At 36.5% G+C, this 24,529-nt stretch overlaps 1 protein-coding gene across 1 annotated transcript; it reads right to left on the reverse strand.

Annotated features, from left to right (window-relative positions):
* Positions 1 to 5,819: 5,819 nt before the first annotated feature.
* On the reverse strand, positions 5,820 to 24,497 carry rab40b (RAB40B, member RAS oncogene family). The gene is made up of 6 exons (XM_082153011.1): positions 23,041 to 24,497; positions 13,095 to 13,155; positions 12,364 to 12,424; positions 11,500 to 11,577; positions 10,822 to 11,044; positions 5,820 to 6,883 (listed from the first exon to the last, which is right to left on the reverse strand). Exons 1-6 carry the CDS (start codon positions 23,204 to 23,206, stop codon positions 6,612 to 6,614), a joined length of 861 nt encoding a protein of 286 aa, XP_082009137.1. The 5' UTR covers positions 23,207 to 24,497; the 3' UTR covers positions 5,820 to 6,611.
* Between the last annotated feature and the right edge of the window lie 32 nt (positions 24,498 to 24,529).

The raw sequence follows: 24,529 nt of genomic DNA on the forward strand, positions 1-24,529 counted from the left end.
TCCAATCCTCAAAATATCTTCCTTTGAGTTCCATTAGAGAAAGAAATGCACATAGGTTTGGAACAACTTAAGAGTGAGTAAACGATGACAGAGTATCGCTTTAAGCGCCAAAAAAGCACCATAAAAGTAATCCATGCAACTTGAACTGTATTTCAAGTCTTTGATAATTCATGCTGTTCCCGAGATGCATGAACACATGGGGAACGTATTTTGTTTTTGAATGAAAAACAGACTAAATGCATGTGCTGTTATAACTTTCATGTCTTTTCAAAACAGTGAATCATAGGCACTGTTAGACCCTACTTAGGGGGGCTTTAACCTCCCGTTTAAATTTCAGACACCTTAAATTTCTGTGTCAGACAGAACTCTTACATTTGTTATGTGATCTTTCTTCAAGTTTGCTGAAAATGGCATCTGTAATAGCTATATGAAGTTATTTCACTCAAAATCCCCCTTTTACCAAAACAAATCGAGCAACATTCAAGATCACACGCAAGGCAAACTATATTCTTCTGAGACACATGAGCTAATGCTCTTGGTTGAGGCTCCCTAAAACTGAAATCCTACAAAATGTAACTGCCATCAATCAAACAACACCAGGAAAACCAGCTGATCCTCAGTGCCACCTATAGGCTTTGACAAGAAAGAAAAATATAAAGGGCAAAAAAGGACAAAGACCTAAATTAAGTATTCTTGATGTGAATGCATATAGCTATAGAGCTTCATCACTATCCAGAGTCATCATGATAGTCATTTACACACACCTCTTCATACAACAGCACTACAAACCTCTATTCCCCAGTCCTATCTGATTCTCATCATTAGGAAACAGCTTATAATAGAGGCACTTACATACGTGTCTTGTTCTTTGCATTTTTTGAAGGACACTCAAGATTTGTAGGGAACTTATTTTTATATCCACTCTACAAACCTCTGCTTTACACTCAATACACTGTATGGCAGATTTATAAAAAAGAACAGAAAAAAAGATTTACATGTCAACACAAGTGCTCTTCTGTCTGAGAGAGAGAAATTCATTTGAGTGCTCAATTCAGATTCAACCAGCTTCTTTAGAGACTAAAGCACATATTTCGTGATCATCCTGTCTGAACGAATTTGCACACACTGTATTGCCAATCTGAGATGACATACGAGAGAAGAAAGAGCAGTATTCACATGGGAGAAAAGGAAAATCGGCATCTTCAAGTGGTCAGCGCAGTGAAGATCCCCAGTGGGATAAAATAACATGTAAGGCTGATCTGAACTGGAAAAAGAAGCATGAATGAATCTTTTGTCCTTATAAATATTTCATAGTCATGACTGTTCTGCACTCTGTAGGTACACACGCACTACCTGGTGGTCTAGTTTCCAAAAATAGGTCCTTAACGTGGTTTGACAAGTCCATTAAAACACAGCTGAATTAATTGCAAATTAATTATTAACAGCCACCTGTAACAGAGTTGATGCTCTGACTTTAACAAAGACAGAGGTTTTCACAGGGATTGGAGGGACAGAGGGATGGACAACTGAATAAGCTAACGTTTGAAGTAGATCTGTCTGTGCTGGCCAGATGGCTGTCTGCAAGGTGGGATGAGTTTGACTCCATATGCGCAGCCACACCTGTGGACTATCTGTCTGTTTTTTGGCTCACCGCACTCTCAGCAAGATATATAGCATCCAAACACCATGGCTTGGTGTGACATGCCTTATCTGACCGTTTGGATAACGTAGCTTGGTGTGAAGGGATATGCAAATGTGTATGATCCAATCAGCACGAGACTAGGTATAATATTTATCAAAATGAGGCAAATTACGTTTTTGACATGAGCTATACTGGAGCACTATTAAAAGTAAAGTGAGAGACTCATCATGAATATTTCATTGGGATGCAAATATTATCTATGAAACAAAACATGTGAGAACACAGCTAATAAAATAATGGCCTGTTCCAGCTTTCATGGCAGTTACGAGATAAGGGGACATGGATGCATGGAACACTGCAGTTCATGAATAAAAAGTTAATGTGTTGCAGCCCTTGCCAATATTTTGTGTAAAACTATATATTCACAAATTCAGTTGTCAGAGGGTAGCCTGAATGTCTATTTGACCAACCCCTTATAGGTAAAGTATGCCATTTCTGCAGCACTATATAGTGTTTTCAAACAGGTTTCCCAATAACTCCTCCTCATCTGCCATTGGTTGGTCAAATAGATAGTCCTGCCCCAAACTCATACCATTGGTTGAGCCAATTATGTAAAAAAAGAAAAAGAAATTACAATTGTAGTTTTTATAGCACCAGTGCTTACACTTACAAATAAACCTACAAATGGTCTCTGAATGTTAAACATGAAATATAAAGTAAAGTTTATTTTTAAACAATATATTTTATACTCTATATATTAACCCTATTGTGTTAGGGCTGGGTAAAAATTTAGATTTTATCAATAATTTCATAAAATCCCAAAAGTGACTTTTCAAATATATAATACATAAAAATCACACACACACACACACACACACACACACACACACACACACGCACGCACGCACGCACGCACGCACGCACGCACACACACACACACACACACACACACACACACACAAACACACACACACACACACACACACACATATACACACACATATATATATAATATATATATATATATATATATATATATATATATATACATCTTCTCTGATAGGGTTTTACTATCAAACTGTCTCACAGCTAAAGTGCAGCACACTGTCAGCACTATACTTGGATGTTGGATGTCTAGTCAACCATCATTATCCATCCCTAATGTGTGTGAGAGGGATTTCCAAAGTGTCCTTGCAACACGTTTATACCACAAACCTACATCTCAGCACATAACTGTAATACATTCTTGACCTTTTTGACAGTTTACCCTGTTTAAGCTTATAACTATGAGGCAGGACACAACTGAAGGCCAAATGACCAGTCCAGAAGGGACCTTTATGGATGTTCATGCATCAAATAAATAAATAAATACTATAACTCCTAACATAACTCCTGTCTGACAGGTCCACTAATCCAATGTGTCACTATGAGAGCATATGCATGTGCACATGCTTGTTCTCGACCTTCTATTAGCTGTACGGGTCAGCCATTTGTCTTTCAGTGACAGGGTCATTCACCCTGTGCCTTGAAGAAAGACGTGTCCTTATCATTCCATATCAGAATGATGTTATATCGCCAATACATGTGCAAGCCTGACAGTGTCACCAGAAGATACCATATCCATCCCCCTCGATACTACATCTCATTTCATATGACAACATTTTGACAAATGGGTAAGAAAAATTGAAGAATATCGCATTGCATCTATGTGACAATGTTCTTTAAGTTAATAAATCATTTTAAATAGGCAACACTAAATGTAAGATAACTGCAAGGCAAGACTGGAACTGGACAGACTAACTACATTTTTACAGAGTTGTCGAATATTGCTGGAAGCAGACTACATTTATATTTACATTTAATTATTTAGCAGACGCTTTTATCCAAAGCGACTTACAAATGTGGAGAACAGAAGCAATCAAACCAACAATATGGCAACAATATGTAAGTCCCAGTTCTTCAATGACATCACTGTGAAAATCCCTTTTGGAACCTTTACTTTTAAAAGTGTGAAAAGATAAGATTGGTCTAATTTGAAGTAATATATAAAGACTGGCCTTATTTGAATACGAAATACACAAATTATTACCTCTTGGTTAACTGCTAGTTGGTCAAACTAATTCTTAAGACAGTCTTAACAACATAGTGGCGATGTATGTAACGGGCTCCAGGTATTCAGCAGGTTTGAAAAGCTGGTTTTATATTGTTCAAGCGCATAGATGTGTGAAGTATGCCCTCTGCAGTACATGTTCAGATGCATTCTTCGGAAACTAAATTGAAATACATTTAGTGTTCTCTTCCAACACACTAATTTTACATAATAAGCCAAGATTATTCATAACATTAAAGTAAAAGATGTACCAATAAAGAATGATTTTTTAAAAACATTTGTAAAGTGTATACATGATGACTATAACTTTTTTTCCTAAATATTTAAATGTTTATATATGTTGTTAGTGAGTTGTAATTTTCTTTTTTACTAATTTAAACATTAAAAAAAGTAATGTAAACATTTTAATTGATCTTTTTCTATTTTTTATCTGATGTTGGCAGGCTCGAAATAAAAATACTGAGTGCAGTGCACCATCAAAGTTTGGCTATTTTCCAAAACAAGCAGGGCCCAGTTGTTCAAAAGAAATTTGATCAGATTTCTGCTATTGGATTGGATCAAATCTTAAAATTATTTGTTAAAAAAATTAAATAAAGGATTCTAAAATCAAATTAGACCACGTAATCCAGTCTTGGTTTTGATCTGGATCAAAACTTCAGTATGTGTTGTCCAAAACTTTTTAGTATGATTGGGATTCCTTTGATCAAAAAAAAAATCTGGATCATCCTTTCCTGATCCCAGCAGAAGGGTGGATTCAGGGTGGATTTCAGGAACAAAATGTAACAACACTTTTTAAAATTCATCAAATAATATAACATTAGTATATTATGTAGTCTATACACATTTATATTTTTGCACTTGATTTGTTTACCATTAAAATGATAAATTAAAAATAGGCTTTTATTAAGCCTTACAGTACAATAAAAAAAAAAGACCAAATAAAAGAATCCCCCAATCAGCTATCAATATCAAAGAAAAATAATGTATTTTAGTTATTAATAATAACTATATATTTATTACAAGAGACAGAGATGAACCAGTCAAAAGTAGTTTTCCAACAACTGTATCTCTAACTGTATATATCTCTGTTTTTATTAGTTGTGGACAGATGAGGGGTCTGACTGTTAAAAATGGAAGGAGATGTTTATATTGTTTTATTTAAACAACACAAAGTGACCCAAATCTGGCTGTACTTTTGTTCTTTACATAGTAGTAGCCTGCATTGTGATGTAGCCTATAGTCACACACTTATATCAGTGGTAACCCAGATTTGGTAATCTGGAAAAATATGTCTGGATCTGAACAAAGACGATAGATCAGGGTGATCTAATCCAATGTTGTTTTGAAAAACCAGAACAAAAAGATTAACTCATCTTGGATAGCAAAATATTCCATTTCATTCTGATCCACATTAAACCTTTTTTTTTTTTTTTTTTTTACTGGGCCCAAAATGTAAAGATATACTGGAGAAAGTGGTGAAAAAACAACAACAAAAAAACATTTAACGTTACTCGAAGTGTCATTAAAAAATGTCATACTAACCTTGTCCGTACAAAGTTACATCCAATGTTTCTCCTGTTTTGCTTAGGCTAATACACGGAAGGATAACGGAGAGGGACTATTTTTCAGCCTGAAAAAAACTGAAAAGTTCAACCTCCTAAAATAGTAATCCCACAATAAAAATATTACCAAACATTTATATATGGAAGAATTTAAATAGAAAAGAAAAATAATTATTCAAAAAGTAAGAGCTTCGATCAAGTTCAATAGTACTTTCACATCTTCCGCTACCGCTAACCTTGCCCCTGGCACTTAAACTGTACTGCATTACACTCTTTTGCTGATATATGTCACAAACATAAAAACTTTTTTTCCCCAACTTTAACCTCAGTAATTAAATGCTTCGTTTATTTTGGAAAAATCATTAATTTTCTTTTCACCAATTCCACTCTCGTCCACAAGTATAAATCATAGCACTAGCAAATTCAGTTGGAGACAAGACCACCTATAAGAAAACAAACATTGCCCTCTAGTGGACATATGGTTGATAAAAGACAACATGACCTCTTGATTTTACCACTGATCTTTATTTAAAACCCGATGTAACAGCATGTTAGAAATTTCTGTTTGCTTGCAGTTTAAATCTGAAATATTAGCATTGTTTTCAACGTGACAAATGAAGCCACATATGAATCTCCCACGTCTTTGGTGTGTTTCCCATATAAACGTATTGTTTAATAACAATATTGGTAACAGATCAAGTGTATCACAATAATTAAGAATTCTAACAATGTAGTATCAAACTAAAGAAATTATATACACAATACAAAGAGCTGTGTCTCAACCTTGACTTTTCTCTCATAGCCCCTGAAAAGTGTCTGAATAAAGTATTAAAGAAAAAAATAAGCTGGTATTACTTATCAGTAAAGTCCATTTAGAAAGTGATCACAAAACAGGAAAGCTGTCTGTTTCTCCTGCTGGCTTGGTCCAAGTTCAGTAGCAAAAAGAGTCCTCCACAGGAAAATGCAGTACCATCAATACATTTACAAGACAGAAGAACTTGTACATTTATTTAAACAATGCAGAGCATTATAAAGGCTTGGCAACACTTAGAAACAGATCTTCTCTTGTACTTCTCTCTGGCGATCCCAGTTAGATATAGCCAGGAGGATGTGTTGTGTTTCAAACAAACCAACATTGTGAACAAGTTTGGTCGAACACCTAATAAATCAAAGACTTCACTAGCCACAGTTCTCTATCTCGTTCTTATTTATTGTAAGACTGTGGTGGCTTTGAACACTAGCTCCTTGTTTAAATTGCATTGTGAGTGTGTATTGTAAGTACAGCAACTGCATTGATCTATGAAATCTTGCAGCTCGTCCGTGCGCAGTTCTGGGATGGGCTCAGTGGCGGATAGATGATTTTGGATTTTTTGGTTCCGTTCCTTTTTTTAGCGCTGCTGGCTATGACCGAGTAAGAACGTCCATGCATCATCCTGGCGTTGAGGCCGTTGGCCATAGAGAAGGACTTCAGATGGCTCTTTAAGGCAACAGGAAGTGGAAGTTTGTCCACAAGGTGCACTGGAGTGCAGGAAACGATAGAACGACAGCACAGGTCCTGCAGACTCAACACTGGACAAAAGAAAACAACAGGTTTTGGTTTACAGGCATGGAAAAATGCAAGGCTGAAGGATAAATCTTAGATTTTTTCTACTAAAATACTGCTCAAATTCAAAATTCATTATGTAGATTAGCAAGCCATCTATCATCATATTATGATTTAAAACAGTTTGTCTTACAAGGATGAAGTCATGCAATGGAAACAAGAAACTGTTTTATCATATTCCTTGGCCTTTAAATAATCTCCAGTCAAAATAAACATATGATGCTTTTATTCATTAAATGTTTTCATATTGCTTGATCTTGTTCCTACAAGCTTTTTTTTTTTTTTTGCATAAAGCAAAGCTATGATTATTAGGAGAAATGTGCTGTGGGGGCGGCATGCCGTTACATTGATATTTGAACACTGGGTGACTCGCTGTGAGCGGTATAAAGTCTCAAAGCTTTACATACTTCAGGTTTCTTAAGTGTTCATTTGGCCTATACATAATTGCAGCATTGGTCTGAGAAAAAAAAAAACTAAAAACATGTATGGCTGTTGTTTATGTGGTCATTCTCAGAAAAGGCAGGACTAAAAGGTCTGACAGCGTTCCTTAATGCATCATCTCATGTCAAAAGCATTTATGGTGAAGCTTGTTTAATTCCCTGAGAGAACATTTCCAACCTCAGCAACATAATGAGTCATACGGAGATGTTGATGGAAGTGCAGTGAAACAGAGATGGTATTGTACCATTGACTATTGTAGAGATGTATCTGTCTTTTGTCTATTCTATATGAATTAATTACTTACGTTTATGTAATTTTAAATGTAACTGACATTTATCTAAGTGACATTTTTACTACAATAATTATTACAAATAAATTTTCACTTTTTTTGGCAATAGAAATATAACATTTTAATTTCATTTTAATATTGTAATATAATATAATACACTCACCTAAAGGATTATTAGGAACACCATACTAATACTGTGTTTGACCCCCTTTCGCCTTCAGAACTGCCTTAATTCTACATGGCATTGATTCATCAAGGTGCTGAAAGCATTCTTTAGAAATGTTGGCCCATATTGATAGGATAGCATCTTGCAGTTGATGGACATTTGTGGGATGCACATCCAGGGCACGAAGCTCCCGTTCCACCACATCCCAAAGATGCTCTATTGGGTTGAGATCTGGTGACTGTGGGGGCCATTTTAGTACAGTGAACTCATTGTCATGTTCAAGAAACCAATTTGAAATGATTCAAGCTTTGTGACATGGTGCATTATCCTGCTGGAAGTAGCCATCAGAGGATGGGTACATGGTGGTCATAAAGGGATGGACATGGTCAGAAACAATGCTCAGGTAGGCCGTGGCATTTAAACGATGCCCAATTGGCACTAAGGGGCCTAAAGTGTGCCAAGAAAACATCCCCCACACCATTACACCACCACCAGCAGCCTGCACAGTGGTAACAAGGCATGATGGATCCATGTTCTCATTCTGTTTACGCCAAATTCTGACTCTACCATCTGAATGTCTCAACAGAAATCGAGACTCATCAGACCAGGCAACATTTTTCCAGTCTTCAACTGTCCAATTTTGGTGAGCTCGTGCAAATTGTAGCCTCTTTTTCCTATTTGTAGTGGAGATGAGTGGTACCCGGTGGGGTCTTCTGCTGTTGTAGCCCATCCGCCTCAAGGTTGTGAGTGTTGTGGCTTCACAAATGCTTTGCTGCATACCTCGGTTGTAACGAGTGGTTATTTCAGTCAAAGTTGCTCTTCTATCAGCTTGAATCAGTCGGCCCATTCTCCTCTGACCTCTAGCATCAACAAGGCATTTTCGCCCACAGGACTGCCGCATACTGGATGTTTTTCCCTTTTCACACCATTCTTTGTAAACCCTAGAAATGGTTGTACGTGAAAATCCCAGTAACTGAGCAGATTGTGAAATACTCAGACCGGCCCGTCTGGCACCAACAACCATGCCACGCTCAAAATTGCTTAAATCACCTTTCTTTCCCATTCTGACATTCAGTTTGGAGTTCAGGAGATTGTCTTGACCAGGACCACACCCCTAAATGCATTGAAGCAACTGCCATGTGATTGGTTGATTAGATAATTGCATTAATGAGAAATTGAACAGGTGTTCCTAATAATCCTTTAGGTGAGTGTATTTCCTGGATCAGACATCAGAACTCCTAAGAAGACAAGACACTAACAGGCATAAAACAGTTTTTCATTCACAAATCATCAGTATTTAAATTTGTGTTGTTGTATTTCTGTACTAAACTTCCACTAAACAAATTTCTCAAGTTTCACAACTATGTTAAGTATGATGATAATGAATGATTTGTTTAAATTATTTTTACTTCCTGGTTTATTACACAATATGTGCAAACATGCAAACAATGGTACTCCAATCAATACTGTAGTGTTTAACAACGTGTTTTGGGACTAACTTGTAATGTAAAAACATACTGTAATAATGAGAACAATATTGAGAACGCTAACAGTTGCATAGAAATATACTGTATTTCATAGGAATATTGTCTTTTTAACCAATACACCTGTAGAGACTCCCCAAAATATAAAAAGTCCTGATGCCTCCTACAGAGGACATAAAAAATAATAATGTCTTTCTTGTAAAGGAAAATAATACTCTGTGTTGTAAACTCACTGACATTTCTATTTACCCAAGAAACAGTTTGAAAACGATTAAATACATCTGCTAATTACAAAATATTGTTACATATTTTGTAAGTGTGATATCAACTATTTTTAAAAACAAAAAACAGGAAGTTGACAGGCCAAACATCAATATGTAATATATATATATATATATATATATATATATATATATATATATATATATATATACAAATCCTGAGATGTCCTTTTTAGCACGCACCAGGACTCAACGGTGAAAAATTCACACAAACAAATGTCATATAGGGCCCTATCTTGCACCCAGCGCAATTAAGTTTGTACACCGACGCATGTATCATTCCTATTTTGCACCCGCGCACAGCGGACTTTTCCCTCCACAGACGCACGTCGGTAAACTAAGAAATGCATTTGCGCTCCCGGGGGCGGTTCAGCGCAAAGAGAAGGCGTGTTCCGGCACAAACGTTCCCTGATGCTATTTTGCAGGTTTAGAAAACAATTCCGCCACTAACCAGGAAAAACCTAGTCAAAAGTCAGTGGCGCGTTGTGCATGTTATTCATATGCTATTTAAGGGCGCATGCTTGGCCATAATCAATGTAGCGTGTGCACTTATCTCATCTTCACACAGACGCAGCAGTTCTCATTTTTAGAAAACCATACATTTTTACAAGGAAAAATATTACACGAGGGAAATCATTGTTGTGTCCATGAAGATGTGAAAAAATAGGCATACATCTAGCTTACATATTTACCCAAATTTGTATACGCCTGTTTAACCGAAGCTGATTTGGGTGGGTTTCTTCTATCCCCATACAATGTCACTTTTCTGTCTTTTACGTCCCTGACGAGAACGTCGGTCTCCTCGGCTGTGAACCGCTCCTGGCGTGCGCCTGGCAAATCCGCTGTTAAAATAGCAATCCGCCATGGAACAAGCGCGCCTGCTCTTAAAGGGAATGTGAGATGTCGCTCTGATTGGTTTATTTCACGTAACGCCCAAACCACACCTATGAATAATGAAGCTACTTAAGACCAACCCATTTTAGATTTGCGTCGGGCACAAGAGTCATTTATCCCGCCGGTATAATAGCAACAGCGCCCAAGACCCGCCCACAAAGTTACTTGCGTTTCGCACTTGATACTTGCGTTTCAGATCGTTAAAATAGGGCCCATAGTGACAAAAGTGAATTTCTGAGACACAGCTGAATAATGACCATATCATATATGACTGAATGTAAATGAAAGCCCTATAATAAACACATGACCTATTTTGTTTGTGTGAATCCAGACAATAGAGGCTTATTACCTTTATTGGGTCTCCAAAGTCGCTCCATACCATGCCTCATGAGCACAATTCGGGCCAGCTCAGTGAAGGACTCAGTAATGTTAAAGTTACAGAGAGGGCTGACTTCGAAGAATGTGACGCCTAGTCGCTCTGCAAAGGCCTGGGCGTGCTCAGTCGTCACCTGCCGCTTATAGGCCAGGTGAAGCCTGTTTCCCACCAGGATCTTGGGAACACCTGGTGCATGCTGGGTAAAAACAAAACAGTACATCAGTTGTTATAAACTATCTCTTCAAGACATTACTAGTTTCCTGATGTGTTTTATATTTATGTCAAGACAATCGCTTTATTAATAAAGCAATTTTGAAACAATTCGCACAGCCAGTGTACGCAGTGCGCATCATCAGACCCCTGCTATTGACACAGATTAGTTACAAAGCCTCTTATTATCATTTATAATTGCAACAATTATAATCATAACCGAGTTGCATAAAACAGCACATTTCCTGATTTATGGAGATACACATCTATCTTAGCACCTTCTCAAGATGATTAGCTTATGTTTTATTCAGATCTTCAATGTAATTCCAAAACCACTAGTATGACCTCATGTCTGTTTATACCCATATTGCACATCAGGTTTAACAAGCTTATTACTCTAAATACTATAGTAAATTTTGGATCTGATAGATCTGATTTTACCTCATCAATCTCTTTAATCCATCTGTCGATGCCATCAAAAGACCACCGGTTTGTAATGTCATATACAAGGATAACACCCTGTGAGAAACAAATTGTGTTAGTTATAGATAACATACAGTTTATTAAATTTAAATGCATTTTCAATTCAAAATGTAAGATATTTTTTTAATTTTTGCTAAGCTTTTGAGTTTTAATTAAATAAACACATTCATCCTCATCTCAGATGATAAGGAAATGTTTTTCAAAGTCAATGTGGTACTGGAAGTAGTACTTTTTATCATCTCATATTGTATGTGACTAAAACTGTTGGCAAAGAAGTTTATGATGTAATGTCAATAAAGATTGTGGCATTGCTCCAAGAGTTGCTGTTATTAGGATATCTGTGTTTGCCAGAACAAGGAAATGTCATGTCAACAATACCAGTCCACTCCGATTTATAGCATACCACACTTTCAACAGGAACTGCTGATCTTTGGGTGTGGTGTTTAACAACTGTCTGGGAACACTGGGATTTCAGAGATATTTCCTAAAGTCTATTTGTCTATATAATTGTACATTTATTTTAAATCATTACATTTTTAAATGAATAATTATTAATGAAATCATTTAAAAGTGTACATTTAAAACAGATACTCACAAACTCAAAAAATGGTGACTGATGAAATGATTTCCCACTATTTTACATTTAAAAAAATAATAATTATGAATAGAATCTTTTTTCAATTATTTATAAATTATTAAAAAAAAAATTTCATTGAAAGTTTTTTCAACTGAATTTATTTACAATTAAAATATTGTACATAATTGTTAATTTTATATTTATAATTTTTCCTAAATGTTTTTATCATTATTTTGCTGTTATACCTGTGCTCCTCTGGAATATGAGCGGAATATGGTGCAGAATCTGCCTTGTCCTGAGGTGTCCCTGCAGAAACAACACAACACAGAGGGTCCGCATCACAAAGAACACATTCATCTTACTTCTGTTCTTCAATACGTCTGTAGCTATTGTCTTTCCCTCTGCCTGGTGACACGAGGAGCTTTCTGTGGTTGGTGCCAGGGCAGCAGACTTTGAGTAGGAGCAGTGAAATGAATCATTCACCATCCAGGGCTGAGCGCAGCACCAAGATGTGCCAGTCATGTTCCAGTGGGTAGGACTGGACTATCACAAACACTTCGCTCTAAAATGCTTCGTCTATCAAGGCCAGATTATCAATAATTAATTCCTGATTCTTGCAAAAAGCTCAGTTCTCTTGAAATGAGCCAGAATATATAAACAACTTCTAGGCATCGCTAGTGGGATTGACTTGGCTGAATTTTTCACTGGAAGTTTATTGAGGAGCACTGTAATTAACATAGCCAGACGTTTGGCATGTTCACTTCATATTTTGGAAACCAAAAGGACCTCATTGAGAGAACACAGGCGTGATGGAAACTTGAATCCCTCTTTATGCTCGGTTTGAGTTCAAGAAGATAACAGGAAGAAATCAAGCTGAAACTTAAAAGTTTAACGTGTATTTCAAGGAGCTGTCAGGTGCTGCAGTCATGGGTTTCCGGTTTACCAGAAAAAGTAACTGTGATGTAAAGCTACTCACCAAAGCTGGAGCTTGACTCTGCGTCCGTCGAGGAGTATGGTAGTTGTCTTGTAGTCAATGCCTACAAGTGAAAAAGAAATAACTAAATTATTTAAAGGTGAAGTGTGTAATTATGCAGCACTAGTGTCACCAAGTGTAATAGCAAAAGTGACAGTTTTGTGACACAAACAAAGCAAAGCAAATGAACCCCTTCAGATGGGTCCATTGGAATGGACACCACATGGTATTTGGTTTAAACCAATCTTTTTTTTTTTTATAATAAAAGTAATTTCTGCTCACTGATTGGGCCCTGATCAACCAATCACAATGAAGATATGACCCCTAACTTAATCTGATTGAGCTTCAGGCATCACAAAAGACAGGCATGGCTAACTGATTAGACAGGAGGAGAAGTAAAGCCTTGTTTATATACTTTCGCCTGGCTCCGTACTGCGAGCCTCCGCTGACTGCACTCGCTCCTCTCCAAACAGACGAGGAGTTTATACTTGACGCGCTGAGCGCCACTGTTGTACTATTCTACTCGGAGGAATTGTCCTCTAAACCATCAGGAAGCAGCGGTGAGAAGGTACACAAGTGACAATGTTTGTTTTTATTACACTTCACCAAACCCATAACCAAAGAATCGTTTAAAACCCAGCAAACCTTGAGATTATTACTTGTGACATTAGAACAAAATGTATGGATATGAGAACATATGTATAAAACTAAATTAAACAACAGTCTCTTAAATATTTTCTAATTTCATTTAATTTTATGAACATTTTTATTAAACATGGACCTTAACTTTCATTATAAAGACTTATTTCTGCTATTGTAGGCTTGTTTTATAAATGTGAGCAATTCATTTAGACACAAGCAAACTGGGTACAGGTTTAGATGCAAAATTACAAAACGCCACACAAAATGGGGTTCACTTTTAACCTTTTATATGCTAATTTATGTTCATGGTAACATCAAATTAGTTACATCTATTATAATCTTAAGAGTATCAAGTGATAATATTCAAAGTTAATTGAACACAGGAAGTTGTAGAACACAGGATTGTAAGTAAGCAAGGCTGATTACCCCTAACTAACTGCTAGGTGGTCATACTAGTTCATAAGACACAGTCTTAACATGATGGCTATATGTATGCAACTGTCCCCAGGTCTTGAAAGATATCAGCAGGAACCTCATAACTTAGTTGTGTGCCAGGTTGTGAAATTTGTGCAAGCATTTCAAAGCTAAGATACAGAGCTACAAATTCTATTGTTAATGTTTTATGAACAAGAATGTTTATTAATTATTAATATTATCAATATGATTTTGTTTGTCCACAGAAACACACACACTCCACACACACAGATGCCTTGATATGATACAATTCACACAATCATACATTTATCAAATCAACCAGCAAGTACACATAAACAAACCCACAAGAACACACAGACATACACGCATATTTACATTCATCCACTGCAAGCAAGCATAAAAAACTCAAACAAAACTGCATTGCTCATTACAATATATGTTCTCTTCAAAATCTTTTCAAAACTAATTCACATACTGTAAGTATGTTTAAAATATGATGAATTTTATGTTGCTTCAGTCCTGCTGTCCGTTGGCACAAATCTAGTTTTTAGACTCATTTCTACATTGGAGAAGGGCAAGTATCAAGTGTATAATTAATATTATTGTATTTATTTATTTATTTTGCTCTGTGGGAAAAAAATGTGGTTAAACAAGAAGAAAGCAATTCAAGAAAAAAACGAAGACTTTTTTTTTTAATAAGCCAGTAAGCATTGCATTAATCAAAAGTGACAGTAAAGACAAGATTTCTATTTCAAATAAATGCTGTTCTTTTAAACTTTTTATTCATCAAAGAATCCTGATAAAAAGGTTTTCAAAAAATATTAAGCAGCACAACTGTTTTCAACATACATAATAATAAATGTTATGAAATCAGCAAATTAGAATGGTTTCATGTGACACTGTATACTGAAGATTGGCTACTGAAATGGAATACATTTACAAAAAGTAGTAAAAACTACATTTTAAATTATATTAAAATTGAAAACAGCTATACATAATATTACTGTTTTTACAGTATTTTATTATAAATACGGCCTTGATACATAAGAGACTTCCTTCAATGACAAAAAAGTCTGAACAAAAAACTGCCAAAATAGAAACAAAGTAACACTGGCAAAATAAGTTAATTTAATTGGCTACCTGTATTTTTTAATGATTCAAATTGGTAGGCTATTATTAAAAATCAAGTAATGACATTTTATGGGGACACCGGCACGGACATGGCCACTGGCACAGACACCGGCACCGGCATGGGCACAGGCATGGACACCGGCATGGGCACAGACACTGGCACCGACACACAAACAACAGCAAGGACACACCGGCATGGACACCGGCATGGAAACCAGCATGGACACCGCCGCGGACACCACCTCGGGCACCGGCAAGGACACCGGCACCGGCACCGACACTAACACACCAGCACGGATATGGCCACTGGCACAGACACCGGCAAGAAAGAAATTAATACAGGTTTGGAACAACATTAGAGTGAGTAAATAAGGACATCATTTTTGGGGGAACTATCCCGGACAAGCGGCAGCATGTTTACTATTAGGCTACTGTCGCTTTAAGACCGGCACGCATCTAATATACACGCATGTGACATGCACCTGATTTTCTGTACCACCTGAACCAACTGTGTTTAAGTAAACCTTAAGTAAACCAGTAACCAGGCCCGTTTTGACAGGCTTTTAGGTGCCTGTGCGCTTTGGGTGTATGTGCTCAGAAAAGCCCATGTTAGAACAGCGCATCAGCACGCGAATGAAATGTTTAACCGGCATGGTTTAAAGCACATGCAAATAATGAACTTTTGTGAATTGCAGTATCCCGTTAGTGTAACTCGACCTCTGTGTTAACATGTTATGTGAATCGCATTGTACAGTATGTCGGGACGGAGGTGCCAGGACTGCAACTGATAGAATGCACTTTAGAACGATACTACGATATTTCTTCAAAAGCAGATCGTGGAGACAATTTAATCGTCCATGATCAAAAATCGTGATGTCGCACACCCCTAAAGTACAGATAACTATACTTCCGCCAAGATTCTGAAGTGCATATTCGATGGACACTTCACTATCAAAACAAGTGTAGTAGCCTACCTACTGTCATGATGCTAATTCATTGACTGGTTGCCAGGGTGCTGCTAAACAACAAATCATTTCTTATTAATGTTTTTTAGCGGCAGTTAAAGGGTTCTGTGCAGTTTAGTTGTCCAAGTTAAAAGATCCCATTAAGATCCCATCTAATTGATATTCTGGTCCTTACATATTGTCCCTGCCAAACTTTATAAGCCTGAATGCGTAGTAAAGTAAAAGCATCTCTCTTAAACAAGCTGCGCAATTTGAGGTATCATTCAGGTTGATAACATTAACAGTGCAGGACGGGTTATAAAACAAAACAGGGGTTTGTTCAAATTCCTAGCATGAGCAAAAGTATGAGTGACAGTAATGCCCTGGCAAACACTACTAATAATCTAATAACTGCAAATTATTAGATTGTATGAACAGCTGTAGACTGGTCCAGTGAGAGTTTGAATATTATGTTCAAATAAAGATTGCATTTTTAGTCTTTACCAATATTTCAGTTACAATGTCCCTCTTTTGATCATGAATTTGGATGACAGCAACTATGATTAAGTGATGTCTGTTGTTATGAACATAACACTTGAGGATGCCTGGGCTGAGATTGGAAAGCTTTAGTGTCACCTCCATGGGGGTTCCAGGTTCCACACACATACACACTGGCATTCTGAATGCTTTTTCTTCTCCTATAGGGAATTTCAGAGCTTATCACACATTCCACTGCGATGAGAAAGAAATCCAACACTGTGAAAATATACATGGAACTGGGAGATTCCATTAAGGTGACAGAAAGAAGATTTAAAAACACCATGGCTGTCACTAAAGAATGGAATCAAGTGAACCAAACACAATCCCAAGTCACCCTGTGAACTGTGAGGTCACTCTTAGGGAATTGCAGCATATCAAAACAGTGAGTTGTAACCCTCATGTTCTGTACATTAAAAATAAAGTATCAGGTATCAAGTCCTTCATGAAAAATTATGCATTAGTTCTGCTTGGAGTCACAAGGACTACATCTATAATACTTAATAAATGCAAAGATTTATTTATTTGTGATACAACAGGCTATTATTAATATGCTTCAATAATATCTGTCAACTGGGTTTTGATTAGGTCAGTAAATATTCACTATATCATTTAAAATATGGGGTTGGTGAGATTTCTTAAATATTTTTAAAAGACGTCTCGTATGCGAACGAAGGTTGCATTTATGTGATGAAAAATACAGTAAAAATAATATTGTGAAATATTATCACAATTTGAAATAATCTATTTTAAAATGTAATTTATTCCTGTGACGGCAAAGCTGAATTTCTAATAATAATTACTCCAGTCTTCAGTGTCACATGATCCTTCAGAAATCAATCTTATATGCTGATTTGGTGCTCAAGAGACATTTATTATTATTATCAATGTTGAATAGAATAGAAAGTTAAAAATAACAGCATTTATTAAAAATATAATGTGTTTATGTTAAAATGTAAGTCTTCACAGTCACTTTTGATCAACTTAATGTGTCCTTACTGAATAAAAGCATTTATTTCTTTAAAAGTTGAGCAATAAATTCTTAAGATAATTAGATGATTCTTCATACTAAAGTAAAAAAATATCATCAAATAAACATGATCAGCGCTTACGTCATATTTTCCACCACTAAATAAATCTTTTATCAAGCTTTTGATAAAAGGCTTATTGTGAATTATTTAATTCAACGTGATGCAGTTAGACAAATATTGTATAACACCAGCTTGTACTATTTTTTTTTTTCTTTATAAAAATGTCTGCCTGTAGGATGCAGTCTTCCTGTTTGTGTGGGCAAGCTCTGATTCATCCTGACAGATTTTTTTCACACTAACTCTTTCTGTCTCCCCGCGCAATTACCCTGCTCTGCACCTCTCCTCACAACAACCAGCAGCGAGCCATAGACCTTTTCTGACGGGATGACACATACGCCGGATCAACGGGAGTCAGTGGATGAGGATGAAGCCTCCGTGGATAATGGTGTTCAAAATCTAGAGCTTAGAGAGAAACAGTTATGCTAACACTTACTGATCCATCCCCATGAAATTTAAAGTCATGAAATTATACACAAACCAAATATACTGCAAGCTGCTTTGTGGCCTGTGGAGATTTTGGTTGACCTGAAAATAACATCAAACAGATCAGCCAGAATTTAAAACAGCTTAATTAAACTCCTATAGACCTTAGTCAGGGTAGACACCATATTTAAAGGTGCACTCAGTAATAAAACAGTACATTTGATGTCAAAAATTGACAAATTTCACATACGTTCACAAAAAAATTACATAGAGATAAATGAGATAAACACTTGAGTCATATCAGTATCATATAGGCCTAAGTGCTGTCAAATCGATTAATCGCATCTAACATAAGTTTGTGTTTACATAATATGTGTGTGTATATACTATTACATATATATATATATATATATATATATATATATATATAGTACACATGCATATATATTTATACACATATTATATATACTGTATATATATATATATATATATATGTGTGTGTGTGTGTATGTACATTGACACACACACATAGAGAGAGCCATATATATGATATAGGCTATATAACATTAATAATATATACATACACACACTTATTTTATGTCAACACAAACTTTTATGTTAGATGTGATTAATCACGATTAATCAGTTTGACAGCACTAGTTATTATTTAAAATTCTATACTTTTTTTAGCAATTAAAAATAAAATACTAAAAACTCAGTCAATGAATATAGGAATCACAGCAGTTTAATATACAGTATGAAAAATCAATGTTTGAAATATAAAAGTGAGTGAGTGTTGGATGACGGCAAAGGTAATCTAAATGAGCATGCAAAAATAAACATTCAATACCAAAATATTGACCAATACCAATGAATTACAAAAACCTAATGCTGGCCAATAAACAATATGGCACCCATAATTGCAAGAGTCGCTTTTGTGTGATGCTGCCAGGTGTCAGTATAAATCCAAGAAGGTAATGCAACATAAACTAAAAACATATTTGGTGATCATTTAAAATTAGATGTGATCTAAGACAATACAACATACAGAATAGACTGTTCTTCTACCCCTCACAGCCTCATTTTCATTTGTGCAAAATCAAATATGCCGTCTACCCTGATTAAGCTCCACAGACATTACATAACCTAAAACACATTGAGCAAGACATCAGCCTGTTCGTTATTCATAAGACGGTGGGATAAATGTTTCAGTGGCGCAGAACTGATTTCTCTCTTGGTGAAGAACAGCTGCAAAGCTTCAACTGTCATTGTTTCTTTAAAACCAAGAAGTCACTGCTTCATTTTCATCGTTCAAACAAACAAATGGCTTGAGAGGTTCATGCAAGTGTTTAGATAAACATCAGAATGTTCCACTCCTTTATCGCCACATTCGCCAGCAAAGCCTGGCTGCATCCTTATTCCCCTCAGCCGCATTTCGCTCAGCAGTCACAGAGCACAGTGTTGGCCAGTGGTAATAATCTCTATAAACAGAAATTCCAACAGAGACTTCTGCTGGCAAGAGTATTAGGCAAGAGCTTTCCCTGTCGAATCATAATGCAGTTTATCGACCATGTACATGTATGCACTTATAAGGAATTTTGTGAGTTGCTCTCAAGGTTATGATGTAAAATAAATACAAAAGTTATAGAATATGGCAGAATAGGATGTAGAAAGTGTTCTGAATCTGGTAAGCAACCTAAACAGCAAAAAGCTCCAGTAGTAGTCTATTAATTGCTTGGATACCTAATGTCTTGGGATCTGTTTTCTAAGTATTAGCATCCTGGCAGGGCTGTTTACTGGCCCAACGGGGGCAATATTTTTTCTAGAGAGTATGTAAATGAATGTAGTATGAAGTCAATTTCACAAGCCTGCGGTGGGGTATTAAATTTTCATCACTGTTGAGCTAGAAATGAGCAACCAGAGAAGAGTTTAAAGTCAACATGAAAACTCAACCCTATTTACTTTCTTAAAGGGACATTGTGTAGGAATTTCTCCCATCTAGTGGTGAAATCGTATTTTGCATTCAAACGAATAATGCTCTCCAGCGCCTCACTTTTTCAAATGCGCGTTGCATCTACGGTAGCCGTTATGTACCTAAAAGCTATGACAGGATGTCTTATAATAGCACTTCGAGTTTTTCTTCGGGTGAACATGTTTGTTATTTAAAACAAACTGAAACTTGAAACAACGAAAAAAAGAATGTTACAGTATGAACTACTGACTGTCAAAAACATTAACTATGGTAATTAGTAGTAATGCCTTCTTTACTCGTTATATTTTTTGAAGTATGTGCATTGTTAGATATCATCATCATCAGAGCCTTCTCTAACGTTACTTTACTCAATAGCTGCTATTCATCAAAGAGCCTGTTTAACTTTTAACTATAAATGTTCGACTGTCTATATAATAAAGTACACAACCAAGCAATGAAAAAAAAGCTTGTAATTAAGACTGTAACATTGACTTACCTGTCGAGAAGAAAGCAGGCAACTTCAGGGTCTCTTTTGAAAGCTTTCTCCTGCATTAGCTATCCTGACAGTAACCCTTGTTTTTGTAATCTCCGGTCACGTTTCCTTTTACGATCTATTTTGGACTTTTTCGACGACGAGGACTCCTTATCCTGTGACTCATATGTATGTATGAATGAACGGTGTATAAATAACCGTGCAGTGCAGCCTTTTAAACTTGCCGCGGCGGTGACAAGCGCCTCTCACTGCTCTGCTCCTCCGCTTCTGCTGGCTTCAGTCACGTGACGCTGGCTCTGAACGAAACGCGTTGTGGAAACGCGTTGGCCTAGTACTTTTTGTCCCTCTCTGCTATTATAGTTTTTCAAGATGGCGGAACTACATGGAAGCCTCCGTGGACTTACCCGTCCCATGTATATAAAGATAATAAATTCTTCGTTTACGAGGATTAGTCTGAACATTGGCATAGGTATTTGTACACCATTGAGGGCATATTTATGAATAAAAATATAGATTTTAGATAATAAAATACCTAAAAAGCTACACATTGTCCCTTTAATGCACATTCCTGATCTTATTATGATTTAGTAATCAATGCACCTTATTTTTGTAATGATTTATCAAAATGCTTATTTGTTGACATCACTTAAGATGTTCATTTTGGTTTAGAAAGTCAGCTTTTCACAATCCACAAAAGTCCTGCATGCTCAGAAAGTCACATTACAGAGGTAAAATGGGTTGCGTATGGCAATTCATGTCGACATCAGGAATATGTAGTTATAGTCCTTTCCAGCGATTCAAAGACTATTTAAGGGCTCTTGTTCTAAAGATTTTTTTTTTTTTTCCTTCTATAACCTGTTGCCCCTCTTCTAAAAGTGGCTGGCACTGCATCCTCAGCTGCTTGGATAAACGAGTACACAACTGTGCAAGCCACCCAGATCTCAGTCAGCCTCTGACCCTAGAATGAACAGGTTGGCCAGTGTTGCCAAGTCCACAGTTTTCCTGCGGTACTGGGCTAGTTTTACACTGTTGCCACGGGTTGTTTTTGTAGTCCCCCCTGAAGCGCGATTTTTAACCCCTGGAACACGGTTTATACCGGGAAACCGGTAGGGGGGTGTTCCAGGGGTTAAAAATTGCTTCCTGGTTTTGCTGAGTTAGACGTTTTCCTGGGTCAACATATTTTGGTGATCCTGGAACAACATTCCTGTCCGAAAATGTAATCCTAACCATAAGTTATATGGTTATGGTAACCTTAAAAACAGAGGGAAATGATAGGTGAATAACACCGATGTAGAAGCACCTAACCCTGGTTATAAGCCTAATCTTGACATAAACTGTAAACTTGTCTCTCAATTCTGATTGCTTGATTGGAATGTTGTTACAGGATCTACAAAGATGTTGATCCAAAAACATGTTGCACTTGGTGAAATCAGGTTCTGCAATTGGGCTGGTTTAGTTGTGCAGACCTGGTAACCCCCCGTGATTGGCTGTCAATTTATTCGCTAAATCACTCCAGTGTATTCTAAGCTGTTAAAATAAGACTCAAAATGTTCATCAGACCTAGGATTTTTGTCCAAATGCTGTTACAATGAAAATTGTGCGCATGAAGCATATTGTTCCTCCTGTTCAAGCATGCATGGTGAAATAACAACAAAACCTGTGATAGCATTCTGAAGAAATAGAAATTACTAAGAATTAACAGACCTTAAGGAGTCACACTGAGAGCTGATTGTTACTTAGTTAATAAGTGATATACAAGTCATTACATACGTGTAAAGATGTTGTGATTTGTTAGTTATGTGATACCAGCCACTTGCTTCTGTCACATACAGAATGTTGACGGTCTTTTAGACAAGATGCATGAAAATATGTTATTTAGCTGTGAAAGCCCAAAGGGGCGGGGAGTTCACTACAGTTGATTTTGTCCCCTGGGAAGAGTTTTCCAAAACAGGGAGAAACTCATTACAAACTACTGAGCTGCAAATAAGAGCTGGGCAAGCCGGGGCTAGAAGAGAAATGTGATCTATATGTTTAAAATATGTGGCATATTTACTGTAATAATAAATGAAACATTTTAAATAAATGTACCTGTGTTGATGTAGTCATGATGCTTGGCATGCTTTTTTGTAACATTTTTGCAAGTAGTCTGAACATCATGATACATGATAAAAATGTTGAAAAACCTACAATCCAATGAATCCATGATAATAGATTCACCTGAAAATGCATAGACTGTGTCCAACTTTAGTCTCATTTCTACAATACAAGGATCATAACTTACCCATATTGTATCCATAGGGTGATTCACTGGATCCATCCTGCAAACTGGCCAGTATTTCCCCTTTCCCCACATCACTGTCTCCAACCAGCAGGAATTTCAGGAGGAAATCATAAGCTTTTGCTGGGCTACTCCTGTGGTTCATCTTCACATCAGCCCGATGACCCATTCTGGTGCATCATGTAACTGTCCCTTGATGGACTTGTGTTCAATTTCTCAAGCCACCAGAACTGAACAATATAGCCGTTTTTTTAAAAAAACAAACCTGCGTATTCTTCACTAGTCTTTTCTGTGTTTAAAATGTCATATCCAGTACATCACTAAAGCTGTCCTATTGTTAAAAGATTCTGGTTGTGGATCCACTGATGCTGTTGCGTCACATTTGTAGGTAAATAAAGACCCTGATATGTTTACAGTATAGTAACATAAGGCAAGTGACTCTTTTTAAATTAGATGTTTATACTTGTAAAATAAATGTTAATCTTAATAATTCACTCCTAATGTTTTTTATCTTTGTATTTCGAGCAAACCTAGTCCATTGAGCTCTCTGGCACGATCCATCTCTTCTATCAGCCTCCCTAAACAGAAAAATGTAAGTTCATCCTTAGATTTTCCTTGATTGGTTCCTGTGTGGAGTTGCTAGGGCAGCTCTCCTCGTTTATTGGACATTACGCGCGTCCATTAAATCCCGTAAACGCCCATTTTCATTTGGAGAAGGTGTGGCCAATCTGCTGTTTTGATCCTATAAGCGCTGATGGCAGATCAGCCCCCGTAAGTTCATCCATTTAGGTTTTGTCGCGCGGACGGTGGCTCAGCTGATTCTGCGTCAGCGCTCCAGCGCGCTTCAAGCGCGTGCTCGGGTTTGTTGTTTTCCGGGGCACGAAGAATTACGTAGTGCTTTAATGACGTAATATTATTGTAGTTTCTAGACAGGTTATTGTAGTTTATGTCTTCTTCTAAAATCGCAGTACTTTATAACTTTAAGTTTGAGAATAAAAGGCTATCAAATCCATTAATGCGTGTTAGTTCTTTTATATATTGTTTTTACCATGATAGTATTTTGCATCAGGTTTTCAGCCTTTACAAACACTCCAGCCAACACTATTAACATATTTCATTATATCTAACACTATTATAATACATCCACTATCATGACTACATTTTCAGATCAATATTTAGAAAAACAGAAATGAAAATATATATTTTTATGTTTCATATATCCTCTCTGTGGAGCCCCTGCATCAGCTATGATCTCATTTTGTGACTTGTATGCTTATGTAAAACATGTTTCAGCATAGTGTTCTTGCTCAATATTGTTCACTGGGGCTCCAATGAGAGCACATGCATTATATAACATGTATCTGTACAGCAGTATGATATTAAAAAAATCTATAAAAATCTAGCACAGACAATTTTTTTTATGCTGCAACGTTACATGCCCTGTAATATTAATTATTCCAACATTCACTCCAATGCAATTAAGTAAAATAAA

Source organism: Leuciscus leuciscus (assembly GCF_965113295.1).
Source record: "Leuciscus leuciscus genome assembly, chromosome: 21".
NCBI classification, from domain to species: Eukaryota; Metazoa; Chordata; class Actinopteri; order Cypriniformes; family Leuciscidae; genus Leuciscus; species Leuciscus leuciscus.

What these genes read in the sequence shown, in the direction of transcription:
- rab40b (XM_082153011.1), bottom strand. Translation starts at nt 23,206, where the DNA reads ATGGGTCATCGGGCTGATGTGAAGATGAACCACAGGAGTAGCCCAGCA. An exon ending in ACCCTATGGATACAATATGG is followed by an intron (nt 13,156 to 23,040) that starts GTAAGTTATGAT and finishes TTTCACTTGTAG; the next exon opens with GCATTGACTACAAGACAACT. An exon ending in ACTTTGGAGACCCAATAAAG is followed by an intron (nt 6,884 to 10,821) that starts GTAATAAGCCTC and finishes TCTTTTGTCCAG; the next exon opens with TGTTGAGTCTGCAGGACCTG.